General features: G+C 41.7%; 1 protein-coding gene across 8 annotated transcripts in view; it reads left to right on the top strand.

The window, feature by feature from the left end:
* Positions 1–13,520, top strand: part of MBNL2 (muscleblind like splicing regulator 2) — a 158,223-nt gene that overhangs the window by 46,902 nt on the left and 97,801 nt on the right. For all 8 annotated transcript variants that reach the window (XM_044249979.1, XM_044249982.1, XM_044249978.1 and 5 more), the window contains exon 2: positions 1,251–2,027. In XM_044249979.1, the coding sequence (XP_044105914.1) occupies positions 1,854–2,027 (174 nt within the window). In that variant the 5' untranslated portion in view covers positions 1,251–1,853. The remainder of the gene's footprint in view (positions 1–1,250; positions 2,028–13,520) is intronic.

The raw sequence follows: 13,520 nt of genomic DNA on the forward strand, positions 1-13,520 counted from the left end.
GAAGGACATCAAGGCGAGGTATGCGTTGAACGTAGCTTGTAGCACATAAAATTTATGAAAGTGATCGGTGTCTGATATTCAGTCTTTTATGCATCCTGAACCCAGCCGTGTTACATTTCTAATATTTTAATGGCTCTGTAATCCTTGAAAATATTAAAAACAATGAAATATAGTGATTTCAGAAATTTGAATTTACTAATTATATATTTTAAAGGTTTTATTTATTTATTTGACAGAGAGAGAGAGAGAGATCACAAGTAGGCAGAGAAGCAGGCAGAGAGAGAGGGGGAAGCAGGCTCCCCGCTGAGCAGAGAGCCCAATGCGGGACTCGATTCCAGGACCCCAGGATCATGACCTGAGCCAAAGGCAGAGGCTTTAACCCACTGAGCCACCCAGGTGCCCCTACTAATTACATTTTTGTTGTAGGAATGTGATTTAACTCCAGCATTCCCCAGAATGGAGTAGACTATGACTCCATTAGAACCTAAACTGAACTAAGCTAAAAGTAGTTTGCATTCATCCCTTGAGTCAGTGAGGTGGTCATCAGTGAAATCGGTCAGTAAATATTTTTTGAGGACCTAATGGCCATGAACTAAGGCACCAGGGACATGGAAATGACAAATACAAATAGTCCTTACCCTCTGAGTGCTTACAGGGTAGAGGGGAATTCTAACGTGAAGGAAGTACTAACAGTAGAGAGGAAGTCTGATATACCTAAAAATAAATACTAGGAGGCTTCTACCAGATCCATTTCTAAGTTCAAATCTCTGTAAACCGGAAAGGATGTAAAGTAAGGAGTTCATGCTTCATTCAAAATGCCAATACCAGTATTATATAGGAGAGACACATCCCGAATGATTGTTGATAGCATTTCCAACAATAAAATCAATGGCCTAAATGTGAATTTAATCGGAAGCCACGGTTCTAATACACTGTTTTGGCAATGAGGCACATTAGATGGGATTGTTTCGGAATGCCTAATTATTGTGTCTGCCACACTCATGTGTTTGAGTCATTCCTAACTTTTGGACTGCTGCCTAGATCATTTCTGCAATACGGTTGCAGTTGCGTATTCTCTCTCTCTCTCTCTCTCTCTGTGTGTGTCTCTAATGCATAACTTTCTTCACTAGCCTCTAAGCTCAAAGCTCAAAACTGCACTTTTGCAAATTCTAGATAAGAGCTGAAAACAGTTTAAAGTGTCAGTTCTACCGAGTTTGGGTGTAAGTTGATGTTTTCTTTGTGTTCTGCAGGTTTCGTGATTTAAAAGTGCCTGTGCGAAGTCACTTTTGCTGGAAGCTGCAGCCCGAGCTCTTGTGGCGTTCAAATTGTTCTTCCGTCAAAGACACGTTACCCTGACCTTACAGTGGATGAAGATACCTCAATTGTCTGACTTTGCCAACTGCTCGATTTCAAAATTTGGGAAGGTTGGGAGGAAGGAGAAATCCTGCCAAGATCTGAGCGTCTAGGTGGCTTATTTTCCAGCACCGTCAAGAGCGGTGAGCATCAGAACTGAATATTCTCCCAAGGAGTGCCATGATCTTGAAGTCACTTTATTAAAAACAGTTGTGTCTGCAGATCGGTCAAGAGACTCGGACGTTTGCAGCCGGAGATGACACTGCGCGTGCTTCTGCTGCGGCCCGCAGTCTTCAAGTGGGGCATATTGATTGATGAGTAACTGACCGCCGACAAATCCCTTCCTCACCACTTCCTGGGTTGGACTTCACTAAGCAATTTATCACTTACCTTCAGACGCACATGTGGGGTTTTTCACAACAGTAGTTTCAGAATCATTGGGACCTGGATTGATTTCATCATTTGACGGAAACGAGCAGAGTCCCCGGCGCTTGAGCACCATGGCCTTGAACGTGGCCCCTGTCAGAGACACAAAATGGCTGACGTTAGAGGTCTGCAGGCAGTTCCAGAGGGGCACCTGCTCCCGCTCCGATGAGGAGTGCAAATTTGCTCACCCCCCCAAGAGCTGCCAGGTGGAGAACGGAAGAGTCATTGCCTGCTTTGATTCCCTCAAGGTAAGGGGATGCATTTTCTAGGTCACGTCAATGGCACATTGGGTTTCCCAATGGACTGTCTTCCATGGTACTTGTATGGGAGTTCCACAGTTGTTTTTAGGTTTTCTGTTTCTGTTTTCTTGTTTGTGTTGACTATTTGAGAGACTTTCACCCACTTTTTTTTATACCAGGCATACATAAATTTTTCACAGACCAATGTTTAAATTAAAAATACATGATGGTATATTTTGGGCCTGGTATGACATTCATGTACCCAAGAGTTTTAAATCAAAGTCTGGCTTGTGACAACTGAAGATAAATATTTTATTAACGTTTGATCTTCTGGAGGTTATATAAAGGTGAAGAAATTGAATGTGTCACTTTTATGTGCCAGTTAATCTGCTTCTCCTCTCGAAGAATTCTCTACTCTTGTGGCTTTCTTTCCTGACCAAGGGCTTCCTGAAATACTTCTTAATAGGTTATTCATTCTCTCTGGCAGTTTGTCATGGCTAACAGAAATTTTTGAGTCACACTCAATACTCCCGAGAACCCACTATGTGTAAGTTAACCCATCACAGAAGAAATGAATGTGATTCAAGATGGCATCCTTGAGCTCACTGTCTGGGAGGGAAAATACAGCATGTTAGCAAATTAATTATAATACTAGGCAGAAAGGGACACATGCCTTAAGGGAGAAAGAGACCTCTGTGGGGATCCATAGAAGAGAAAGCTAGCTTCTGGCTGGCCATTTCAAGAAATTTTTTAGGAGATTGTAAGAACCTAAGTATACACTGAGTCTGGTGGGACTTGGGATTGTAGAAATAGAATTATAATGAAATATCTCTTTGAAGGACATAGGGGTGACTTAACCCATAATTCTTTGAGGTTTATTTTGTCCTAAAATATGGTTTCTGTGAGTCTTAAGCTGTCTAAGACAGTTCTAATATCATCATGATATAGTTTGCAATGGAGATAAGATACATGGTCTAAAAAGAGCTTAAGGTTTACATGTCTGTAAAACTTCATATAAATAAGCTTACCAAAGAGTTAAAAAAAAAGTTGATCCATGCTCTTGGGAAAACTCATGCTGTGGGTTTACAAAATAGTGACGTTAGCCTCTTCTTGGATATTGAATGGTTGGGTATGTTTGGGGGATGATTTCTATCTTGAAGTAAGAAGTTACATCTTGGGGTGCCTGGGTGGCTTAGTGGGTTAAAGCCTCTGCCTTCGGCTCAGATCATGATCCCAGGGTCCTGGGATCGAGCCCCACATCAGGCTCTCTGCCCGGCAGGGAGCCTGCTTCTCCGTCTCTCTCTGCCTGCCTCTCTCCCTACTTGTGATCTCTGTCTGTCAAATAAATAAATAAAATCTTTAAAAAAAAAAAAGTTACATCTTATGATATTTGTAAGTCAAAACTGAAATATGATTTCATATACTTAGTTATGTCTTAAAGGGAAAATGTGTCTATATACTAAAAGCAGAAGGATACATTTATAGACCAAGAGAAGTCTTTTAAGGGTTAAAATTTTAAAAATTAGATAGGCTATTTATCTCAATAACTACCCCTATTTTACTACTTTTCACATAAAAAGTTTATTAGATTAGACTTTAAAAGTATGAATTATTTTTCTAGACAGAAATAAATAGATGGATAAATCATAGTTATATAAAATATAACAGTATAAGCACATTTTTATATTAGTATTTATTTTGCTTTTAGTCAAACAAGTAAACTAAGTATGTATTTGCTTCTGTGGTTGTCACCAATGGAAACATCCACTATAAAAAGTAGTGTAGATTAAAAACTAGATCATAAGAACTTCAAGATGTGGAAACAGGTCAGAGATGAGAAATTCATTTTCCAGGGCATCCCTCTTCCTTTGTTGTATTAATCCAAATCTTCTTTTGTTGCCTATTTACTATGAAGCCAACGTTTTAGGATTAAAACTTCCAATTCTTTAAACTAGCTAAGGAAATATGAGGGAGATATACCCAGTGTATCAAGGCTAAGTATTTCTTGAATGTCAAGAAAACAACAACTTCCATTTCCTTCTAATTTATCAACTCCCTGTGGATTCACCCAGGACCACAATTGTTTGAGGATTCCAACCTATAGAGAAAGGATCCTGAAGAGTTATGTTTAGCCATGAAAACATGAACAAAGCCATGAAAATCTGGAGCTTTAAAGATCATTTTCCAGAGTGTCTAGTAGAATCATTTTCAAGTGTTGAAGCAAAATTACATATTGCCTTAAGTTACCCGATCCCTTTGATATTATAAATTTTCAGATTATTCAGTTTGAGTGTGATGTTATTTATTTTTAAAGTAGTCAGAATGTAAAGAATGTGAGAGGAGTCCACAGCCAGAAGAATAAGACAGACCCAAGAATCAGACCTGACCACTTCCCCACTTTGGGTGGGTCACTCCCTTCTTAGCTCTTGTCTCATGGGTAAAATGAGGATATTCACCAGTGAGATTGGCTTGAGCATGTGCAACCCCCAGCACCATGCTGGCCCAATCATCTTGCAGGGTGGTTGTTAGAATTACGAGTTCTTACAGTGAGGACAGGTAAATAAAAAAGATAGTCAAGAATGGTAGCTAATAAGAAAAATTATGACGATAAACATACTTAAGCTGTTTAATCTTATTTACTCTTTTATTTATTTTTTTAAATGTTTCTTTTTTTTTTTTCAAAGATTTTATTTATTCATTTGACAGACAGAGATCACAAGCAGGTAGAGAGGCAGGCAGAGAGAGAGAGAGGAGGAAGCAGGCTCCCTGCTGAGCAGAGAGCCCAATGTGGGACTCAATCCTAGGACCCTGAGATCATGACCTGAGCCGAAGGCAGAGGCTTAACCCTCTGAGCCACCCAGGCGCCCTTATTTACTCTTTTAAATAAGACCACTCAGTGGAACAAGCCTAAGACAGAAGTGCAAGGTTTGAATGAACTCTGGCTGGTTACAGGCAAATTATTGAGATAAATTACTATACCTCCTTGACCTCAGTTTCCTTTTATTTAAAATTGTTGTAATATTTCCAACTTCATAAGGTTACTAAAAAGACTCACAGGCCTAAGATGTGAGAGATGCCTAACATAGGGCAAGACAGGGTGGGGAATAGTCATGGTAGATATTTTCCCTTCTTAATAGTATCACAGCATAGACAGTGATTTTGTTGACTGGCTTTATAGCCAAGATGTGTCCAACCTATAAAGCGTCCAACTCTATATGCGTCCAAACTCTTAAGAATCTTCGGTATGAGTGCTAACAGCTCAGTGATGCAAATTAGTCATGACATTACAAGAAATCAAGTTTGAAGCAGGCATTATTTTTGTTGTTATTATTTGCTACAAGGTATTTTCTCAAACACTGTGGAATACCTTTATGCACAAAAATAGATTAAGAGGAAACTGTGTCGGCATATCAGTATAGAGACTGGTCTAGTGCAAACCCAAGTTATTCCTTGTTTTGTTTTATTTTTTGTTATGAGTCATTTGCATCTATGAGTAAATGTCCATAATACATACTAAACAAATCTGACGGTGGTTAAACAAGAGATTTGTTGAGGCTTTTGTGAACAGAATTATACGTACAAAAATACTTTCATAAAAGAGGATTCGGAAAATTGAGCAGAGCTCTTACGACAACTGGACTTTATTCCCAACTGTTACCTTTTTGCAGTTTAACTGAAACCCCTGAGCATGCATGGCATTTGTGATATTTTTTTTAACAGTGGATTTGCTTACATTTTTTCCAAAAGGCCAGAACATTCTGGAACATTGTATTTTACAAGCTAGGTTAACTTGACAAAATGCAAATTGCTTCGTGAGCAGTTAACTTCCCTGCAGCCTTGACCAACCCTATCTCTGTGCCTTTATAATCCAGCAAACAGTCGCCCTCACCGTTGAGATGTTTAAGATTTTTCTTTCCAGGTTCTTTTCCCTGTAACGGAGAGAGGAACTAATCTGGCTTGTTTTGCAAATTGAAACATCCAGAAAGGAATAAATGAATTAGCTGTAATGCTTTTTGAGATGAAAGATTTGGGTATTTACCACTTGATGAAGTATTTAATATATTTACTTCAACATGTTAATTCAGACTGAATTTAAGAAAGGAAACAATTTTTTAAATCGTGTTGCTAGTTTTGACAAAACAGAAGCAAAAAACACTCCTAGAGTTATTTGGGGAAATTGTTTAGACTTTACATAATAAAAATTCCTTCAAAGACAGCATGATTCTTTTAACACCTTAATGAGATGATGTCACTCCCCCATTGAAGGCCTTCCAGTGGCTTCTGATCTCACCTGAATAAAGACCAATCCTTAGGAAAGTTGTTTAGGCCCTAGGAGACCTGCTTCTCACCCCCAGTAACCTGACTACAGTCCTACCCCTGTTCCCTCATCTACCCCACCTCCTTGCCATTACCCTGGACGTACCCACTAGGTTTCCACCTGAGGGTATTAGTATTTGCTCTTTGCTCTGCCTGGAATATTCTTGCCTCAGTTGTATGAGCAGCTTGTTCCTCATTCCCTTCAGGCTTCCGATCAAAAATGCCAATGGTGAAGCCTTTCTGCTTACCTTATTTCAAATAGTTATTTCCCTACTACTGTCATTCTATTTCCTCATCTTGCTTTACTCTTCTCCCTAACAATGATCACCGTCTGATAAACCATATCCATATTTAGTTTTTGTTCATTATCTGTGCCCATTCCATTTTGCTAGAATGTAAGCTCCATATAGATGAGGACTGTATCTTTTTTGACTACTGTTGTATCCCCAGAGCCTAGAACAGTGTTTCATACACATTAGATGCTCAGTAAATAATGTTGAATGATAGAGCGTGTTTATCAGGAAAGTATTCAAGCCTCTCAGATAGGGCTTCCACAATACAGCTGTACAGTAGGGTGCATTTCTCAACATAGTCTATGTGACCAGCACCCCCTGGAGTTGTGCAGTGCACAACCTGCACAGTCATGTGCTTTGCCCCCATTCTCAATATCTCAGTAGATCTCAAAATGAGGGAGCTCTGTGCAGGAATTGGAGACACAGTATGAGTCTGGAAGTGTAATACACCATTGGAAAATTGACAAGTAAATTATTTCACTTTCTCTGAAGCTACTACATATGATGCAGAAACTGCTTTTTATTGTTCTCTCTTTGGTGCTAAGTTTCAAAAATGGAAAAAAAAATTAGATCCTGCTCAAGCTATTTACAGGATGCTGGCTGTAAGTTGACTGGTGGCAAATAAAATTTTAGTCTTCATATGTATGGGTGAAAATTTCAAAATTGAAAATGATAGGTGACCATTTTGGATAGTTCATAAAAACATACTAAAAAATGTATGTCATTGGCCTTGACCTTAATTTCATGTTCTTGAATTGCTTTCAAATAAAGGGAAACTCTTCGTAGAAATTGCTTGAGTGTTGGGACGCCTGGGTGGCTCAGTCGGTTAAGCGGCTGCCTTCGGCTCAGGTCATGATCCCAGCGTCCTGGGATCGGGTCCCACATTCAGCTCCTTGCTCAGCTCCGGAGCCTGCTTCTCCCTCTGCCTTCATCTGCCTGTGCTCGCTTGCTCTCTCTCTCTTCTCTCTCTCTCTTTGACAAATAAATAAAATCTTAAAAAAAAAAAAAAGAAATTGCTTGAGTGTTTTTAAAAATACATGCTCAATTCTGGCCTGATTTGAAAATATAATCTCAGTCAATTATTTCCTTACCAATAGAAAGCTCTGTAGTCATATAGAGCCCACTATCTGCCAGGCATTTTTTTTTCACGCCTTATCAGTTCCTTCCAACAACTCTGTGAGGTAAATATTATTCACCCAACCATTGTAGCTGTGGATGCAGATTCAAAATTGTAAGTGACTCACGTGTAACTTACAGATGGTGGGGAAGGGACCTACTTGGAGGTAAGTGTGACTCTGAAGCTGCCACTCATTTTATAGAATAACTCATTTTATAGAATAAATCATTGGTCTAATGAATTCTTAGTCTCCTAATATCTTAATAATATTCATGTTTAACAAGCTTAGCATATTGAAGTGTCAAAAACATTTTAAATAGAAGCCCCCAGGAATAAACCAGTTTAGGTACTAAAAAACTAAATATTTGAAAAACAGAGAAAGCAAGGCACATATATTTATTTTTATTTGCATTTGTTTACAAACATTATACTATCACTAACTAGGTCTCTGTAACAAGAGTGGTGTGGCTCCATGATGTTGGTGTGTGTGTGCGGGCCCATGTGATTCTGATTTTGGGTGTTATGATAAAGGGCAGGACAGATTCTACTTTTAGGATTCTTGGACCCACCAGTTCTACTTCCGGCATAAGAGGTCCATTTCCCTGTTATCCGACTTCTGCCCTCCGGGGCAAATCAGCCACTCGCCCCTTCCTGACATTATTCAGACGTCCATGTAACAGTTTATACCCCTAAGTGTGTGTCCCCGTATAAGCCCGTAAGCTTCCTAAAGGTAGGATTGCGTCTTACTCATCTCTGTGTCCAGGCACCTAGCATGGCATCTGGCGCGTAGCAGAAAGGCGAGAATAACCATTCACAGAATGCATAAATTAACAAAGCCATCCCCACGGCTTTTCAAAAGGGACTTAGGGATGATCATCAGTGAACTTCAGACCCCAAACATCTCTGCATGGCTGTTCATCATTGTCTTCAACGTCTCTGTTTAGTTCTGTAAGCTGGTCAGCCCCTGCTTTGGAATTCTCTCCTGCTCTTCCCCGCTTCCCCATGGCACACCCCTAGTTCTTCTATGACCACAGCCTGCCTTCCTGTTTCACCTCTAGTGCGGCCTCTTGCTCTCCTTGCTCCTCTGTGTGGATACTGGCCAAGGCGCAGTGTTGGCCCTTCCTAGGTCAGCTTGGTGATCAGTTCTGAAAGGGGGTCTGCAGCTCAGCATTCAGTTCCCACCTCTGTGCCCATCCATCACCATTCTGGGTGTATGCCCTTTCCTGCCAACCCTCTGGCTCCAGATGCCCACCGAACACCACATATGCATGGTCCATACTCACCTGTTGTTGCACGTATCTAAATACAGACTCTTCATCCCCAAGTCCCCACCCCAAGTCATCAGCCCACTCCATCCCCACGCCTTGTTCTCCAGGCACAAAACCTTAGCTTGATCCTGACCACCACACTGAGGATCCTCAGGCTTTCTTTTTCCTTCTTGTTTCGGTTGTAGAGAAGTATAATATCTTTAAGAATGAATAAAAACTACAGAATTTTCCCCCAAATACAGACTATTGTAACAAATCTCAAGATCTCAAGGGTTTCATGTTGGCCTCTAGAAACTCTCTGTGGACTGCAAGGTTAAGAAAGTCTCATCTACAGAGCTGATTCATACATGAAAGGGGGCACAGGAAGACCAGAGGGTCATTAAAGATGCTTTTTTGTTATTTCTCTGGGGCCAAGATTAGTACCTGATACCCCCTGATACTCAAGATATTTCTATGCTAAGGAAGAGTTTACCTCTAACTTCTGGAACAAGAGGAGGACCATTGCTCCCGTGAAGGGCAGTTGGAACCCATTTAAGTTCTCGAGTGTCCTGCTTAGCGATGGCACCTATGTGGTGGGTATGAGTGATGTCACCTTCCTGGGGACACAGCATCTACCATCAAGAAACCTGCATTCGAACCTGTCTAAAATTAAGAGTTAGACAAAATAATCTCTGTATTCATTTCCTAGGGCTGTCATAACAAATTACCAAAGACGGAGCAGCTTAACACAACAGAAATAAATCCTCTGTCAGTTCTGGGAGCTGCAAGTCCAGTCAAGTGTTGGCAAGACCATGTTCCCCTTGACGCTTCTTCCAGTTTCTGGAAACTCCGTGTTCTCTGGCTTGTGGCAACACACCTCCAATCTCTGCCTGCAGTTTCAGACATGTCTTCCCATGTGTCTCTCTTCACATGGTCTTCCCTCTGAGTCTGTCTAAACTTCCTCTTCTTACAAGGATGGCAGTTACATTAGGTTAGGGCTCCCCTTTTCTGGTAGGACCTCATCTTAATTAGCTATAGATATCTGCCATGACCCTACTTCCAAATCAAGTCACCTTCTGGGGAATAGGGGTTCATCCTTCAATTCCTCTTTTGGGTGGAGGGAGACTTAGTTCAACCATATAGAATAATATCGAAACCTGGAAAACGTCAGAAATCAAACACCGTAGTCTAATTCATGAGCCCAGACTGGTTTCAGAAACTGTCTCTACACACCGCCCTGGATAGGCACGTGCCATCATCGGAGCTGGCAAGAGAGAGGATGCTTCAAAAACTCCAGTCTTTGGTACTGAGTAGAAGGAAGAGAGATGATCAGTTGATATTCTGTGATTACAATATCTGTGTTTAAAACATGTGAAAATAGGTAAAAAATATTTCATAGAGAAAAATGGCAAAACTTATTTTCTCCAAAAACCAAATGGAAGTAAAATATCTTTTTAACCTTAATTATATTCTTTAATAATTACATTTATTTATTATTCACTTTGCCTTGGGCAGCGATGCTAACTTTTGTTCGTCTGTGTAGCAGTTTCTTATGAAACCATTTTCCACCAAAGCTTAAGAAGAAAGACACATTTACCACGATTTGTTTAATACTCTTATTTTTTTCTCAAAATGGAAAAAGCATGTTGTCAGAACCCCTCCTCCTTTTGTTCAGACTTTCAGTTTTATTTTAGGACATTGCTAATACAATGGACAAAGTGAAGATTTAAAGTCAAAAGCCCTGACCTAGGGGTCTGTATCTGAGTCCTGGCTTTTCTGTGTGTTATTGTACAGTTCTGCAATCTGAGCGGGCTCCAGGTGCCCCGACGACTCATTCATTCACTCACTCATTCATTCCTTCATTGCCTCTTTCACTAAACAAGAGGTGCAGAGCTCAGCAGGAAATAGAAGGGAGGCTCTGTGCACTCACCATTGGGGAAACCCAGGGACCAGTGCTGGCTGCAGAGGGTAAACTGAAGAACTCAGGACCCCCCTGAATATGACAGCTACCACTCACCCACGCACAGCTGGGGCCTGCCCTCTGAGAACCCTGGGATTCTTTTTTTTTTTTTTTTTTTTGAAGATTTTATTTATTTGAGGGGCACCTGGGTGGCTCAGTCCTTAAGCATCTGCCTTCAGCTCAGGCCATGATCCCAGCATCCTGGGATGGAGCCCCACACATCGATCCCCACACATGCGGAGCAGGAAGCCAGCATACCCCTCTTAGTCCCCCTGCTTGTGTTCCCTCTCTCACTGTGTCTCTCTCTGTCAAATAAATAAATAAAATCTTTAAAAAAACTTTACTTATTAGAGAGGGAGACAGCACAAGCAGGGGAGTGGCAGGCAGAGGGAGAAGCAGGCTCCCTGTTGAGCAGGGAGCCCAGCGCAGGGCTCGATCCCAGGACCCTGTGATCATGACCCAAGCTGAAGGCAGACACTTAAGGGACAGAACCACCCAGGTGCCCCAAATCCTGAGATGCGTTATTTTGGTGTAAAGTTTCCCAATTTCTAAACTTTGGCAACCAATTAAAATATTTTTAAATCCTGAAGTTCAAACAAAACGTACCTACAGGCTAGATTCCATCTGTAGGCTGCCATGTTTAACTTCTGTTCAAAACCAATAAACAAGTATCGATCGTGGGCCAGGGGCCGCTGGGCACTGGGGCTAGAAGAGCGAACACGCCTCCTCCCGTCGGTGGCGATCACGGAGGGCAGACTGAATTTATCACCTGCTCTGAATCATCCCTGGAAGACTTTATGCATGTCGTGTTGCTGAATCACTCTCTGGTTTCCCCTTACCTCACTGGCCATTCCTGCTTTGTCTTCCTTCCTGAGTCCTCCTCCTTCTGACCTCTAAACGTCCGCATGATTCCGGGCTTGGTCTTTGAACAGCTCTGTGTTTCCTCACAGCCACAGTGACCACCACCTTACCCTTGTAACTCACCAAGCGTGATCTTGCCTTGGAGCCTCGGTACTTTCTGGCCCATATTCCAGAGAACTGGACTCCCTAGATGGCCTCATCCAACCAACAGCTCTACGCATCTTTCGTATGCTGAACATTTCTTAATTTCTAACTCTGGCCCTGATTTCTCCCCTAAGCTCTAGACTCATGTGTTCGATCTCCCGCCTGACATTTTTACCTGGATATTTAAGTGACCTCTCCCATTCAGTACGTCTACTAATAAGCTTTTGGTTTCCCCTTCAACCTACTTTTCCCATTGCCCCTGTTCTCAGAAGGTGCTGTTTATTCACCTGATCAAATAAAACATCTTGAAACCGAGCTTCAGTCTTCTCTTCCCATTACCACCATATCTACCAGCAATAAGTCCTACTTTCTCTGCCTTCGGAAGATATCCTAAATTCGATGACCACCCTGGCTGCAACCACCTCATGTCACATACGGACTTTTGTAAGAGCCTATGGAATAGCTCTGGCTTTTGACACACCCTCCTTAAGCACAGTGACCTATAGGTTGTGTCACTCTCTTCCCCAGATCTTCTAGGAGCTGTCTGTTTCATTTCTGACCTCACAGCCCCTCTGACCTGCCGCCCTCTGGCCCCAGACGTCAACCACGCTCCCCCTCACCACTGAGCTCCTATCACACTGGCCTCTTTATCCCTTAGGACCCTCTGCACTGCCTGCTCTCCACTTGGAACGCTCTTCCCCCCACGGAGCTGCCTGCCTTAGGTCTTGACTTTGGTCTCGGCTTGGCTCAGAGGGCACACATCTATCCACAAAAGCCAGCTCAGAAATTATCCTTAGGGAATGTGATCTATCTCTGTGTCTCCTCGTGGTCTGCCTCCGTCATGACAAGGTGAGGCTGGCTGTAAGGCATGGGGGTCCCATTGCTCTCGTGGGGTGCCCTGTCGTATTTGCAAATACATAAATGTATCCTCAAGTTTTACACTTGTAAATACCACTACTCTCCCAAAATTCAAATCACTTCCCTGCCTACCTACTGCTTAATATTTTCCGTCAATCTACAGACAGGTAAAACCTCAAAGCTAAAGGCTTTGTACAAATAAGCTCTTTGCTTTACAACCCGAAAGGTGTTTCTGGGTCATGCTCGTGTTTCTGGCTGCCCTGATAGACGGGTCGCATGGAGACTTCCTCACAAGGGGCAGCAGCGAGCTATTAAAATTCACGGATCGGCTCGTTGGGCCGCTGTGGGCAACTCAGCAGTTCTGAAAGCCTGGTTAGAGACTTATTCTGGGTTTGGACAATATTTCCACTAGTCTGCTATAAAATAAGGATGCTGAAAAACTTTTAGTTTTATTTCACTTTCATTGTGGTAAGAACATGTAGCAGCAGATCACCATCTTAACAAATGTTTAAAGGCACGACCCAGTGTCGTTATCCATAGACACGCTGCTGTCCTGAACTTCTCTCTAGAATTTATTCATCTTGAGCAACAGAAATTGTTTAAGGTACAGTTTTTCATGAAGAGAAACTCTTTCAATGCAAATCTTATTTTTTTATTCAAAGACTCTTTCTCTCTTTCTTTCTTTCTTTCCTTCTTTCTTTCTTT

The sequence above is a fragment of the Neovison vison genome, chromosome 5, assembly GCF_020171115.1.
Source record: "Neovison vison isolate M4711 chromosome 5, ASM_NN_V1, whole genome shotgun sequence".
Classification (NCBI taxonomy): domain Eukaryota; kingdom Metazoa; phylum Chordata; class Mammalia; order Carnivora; family Mustelidae; genus Neogale; species Neogale vison.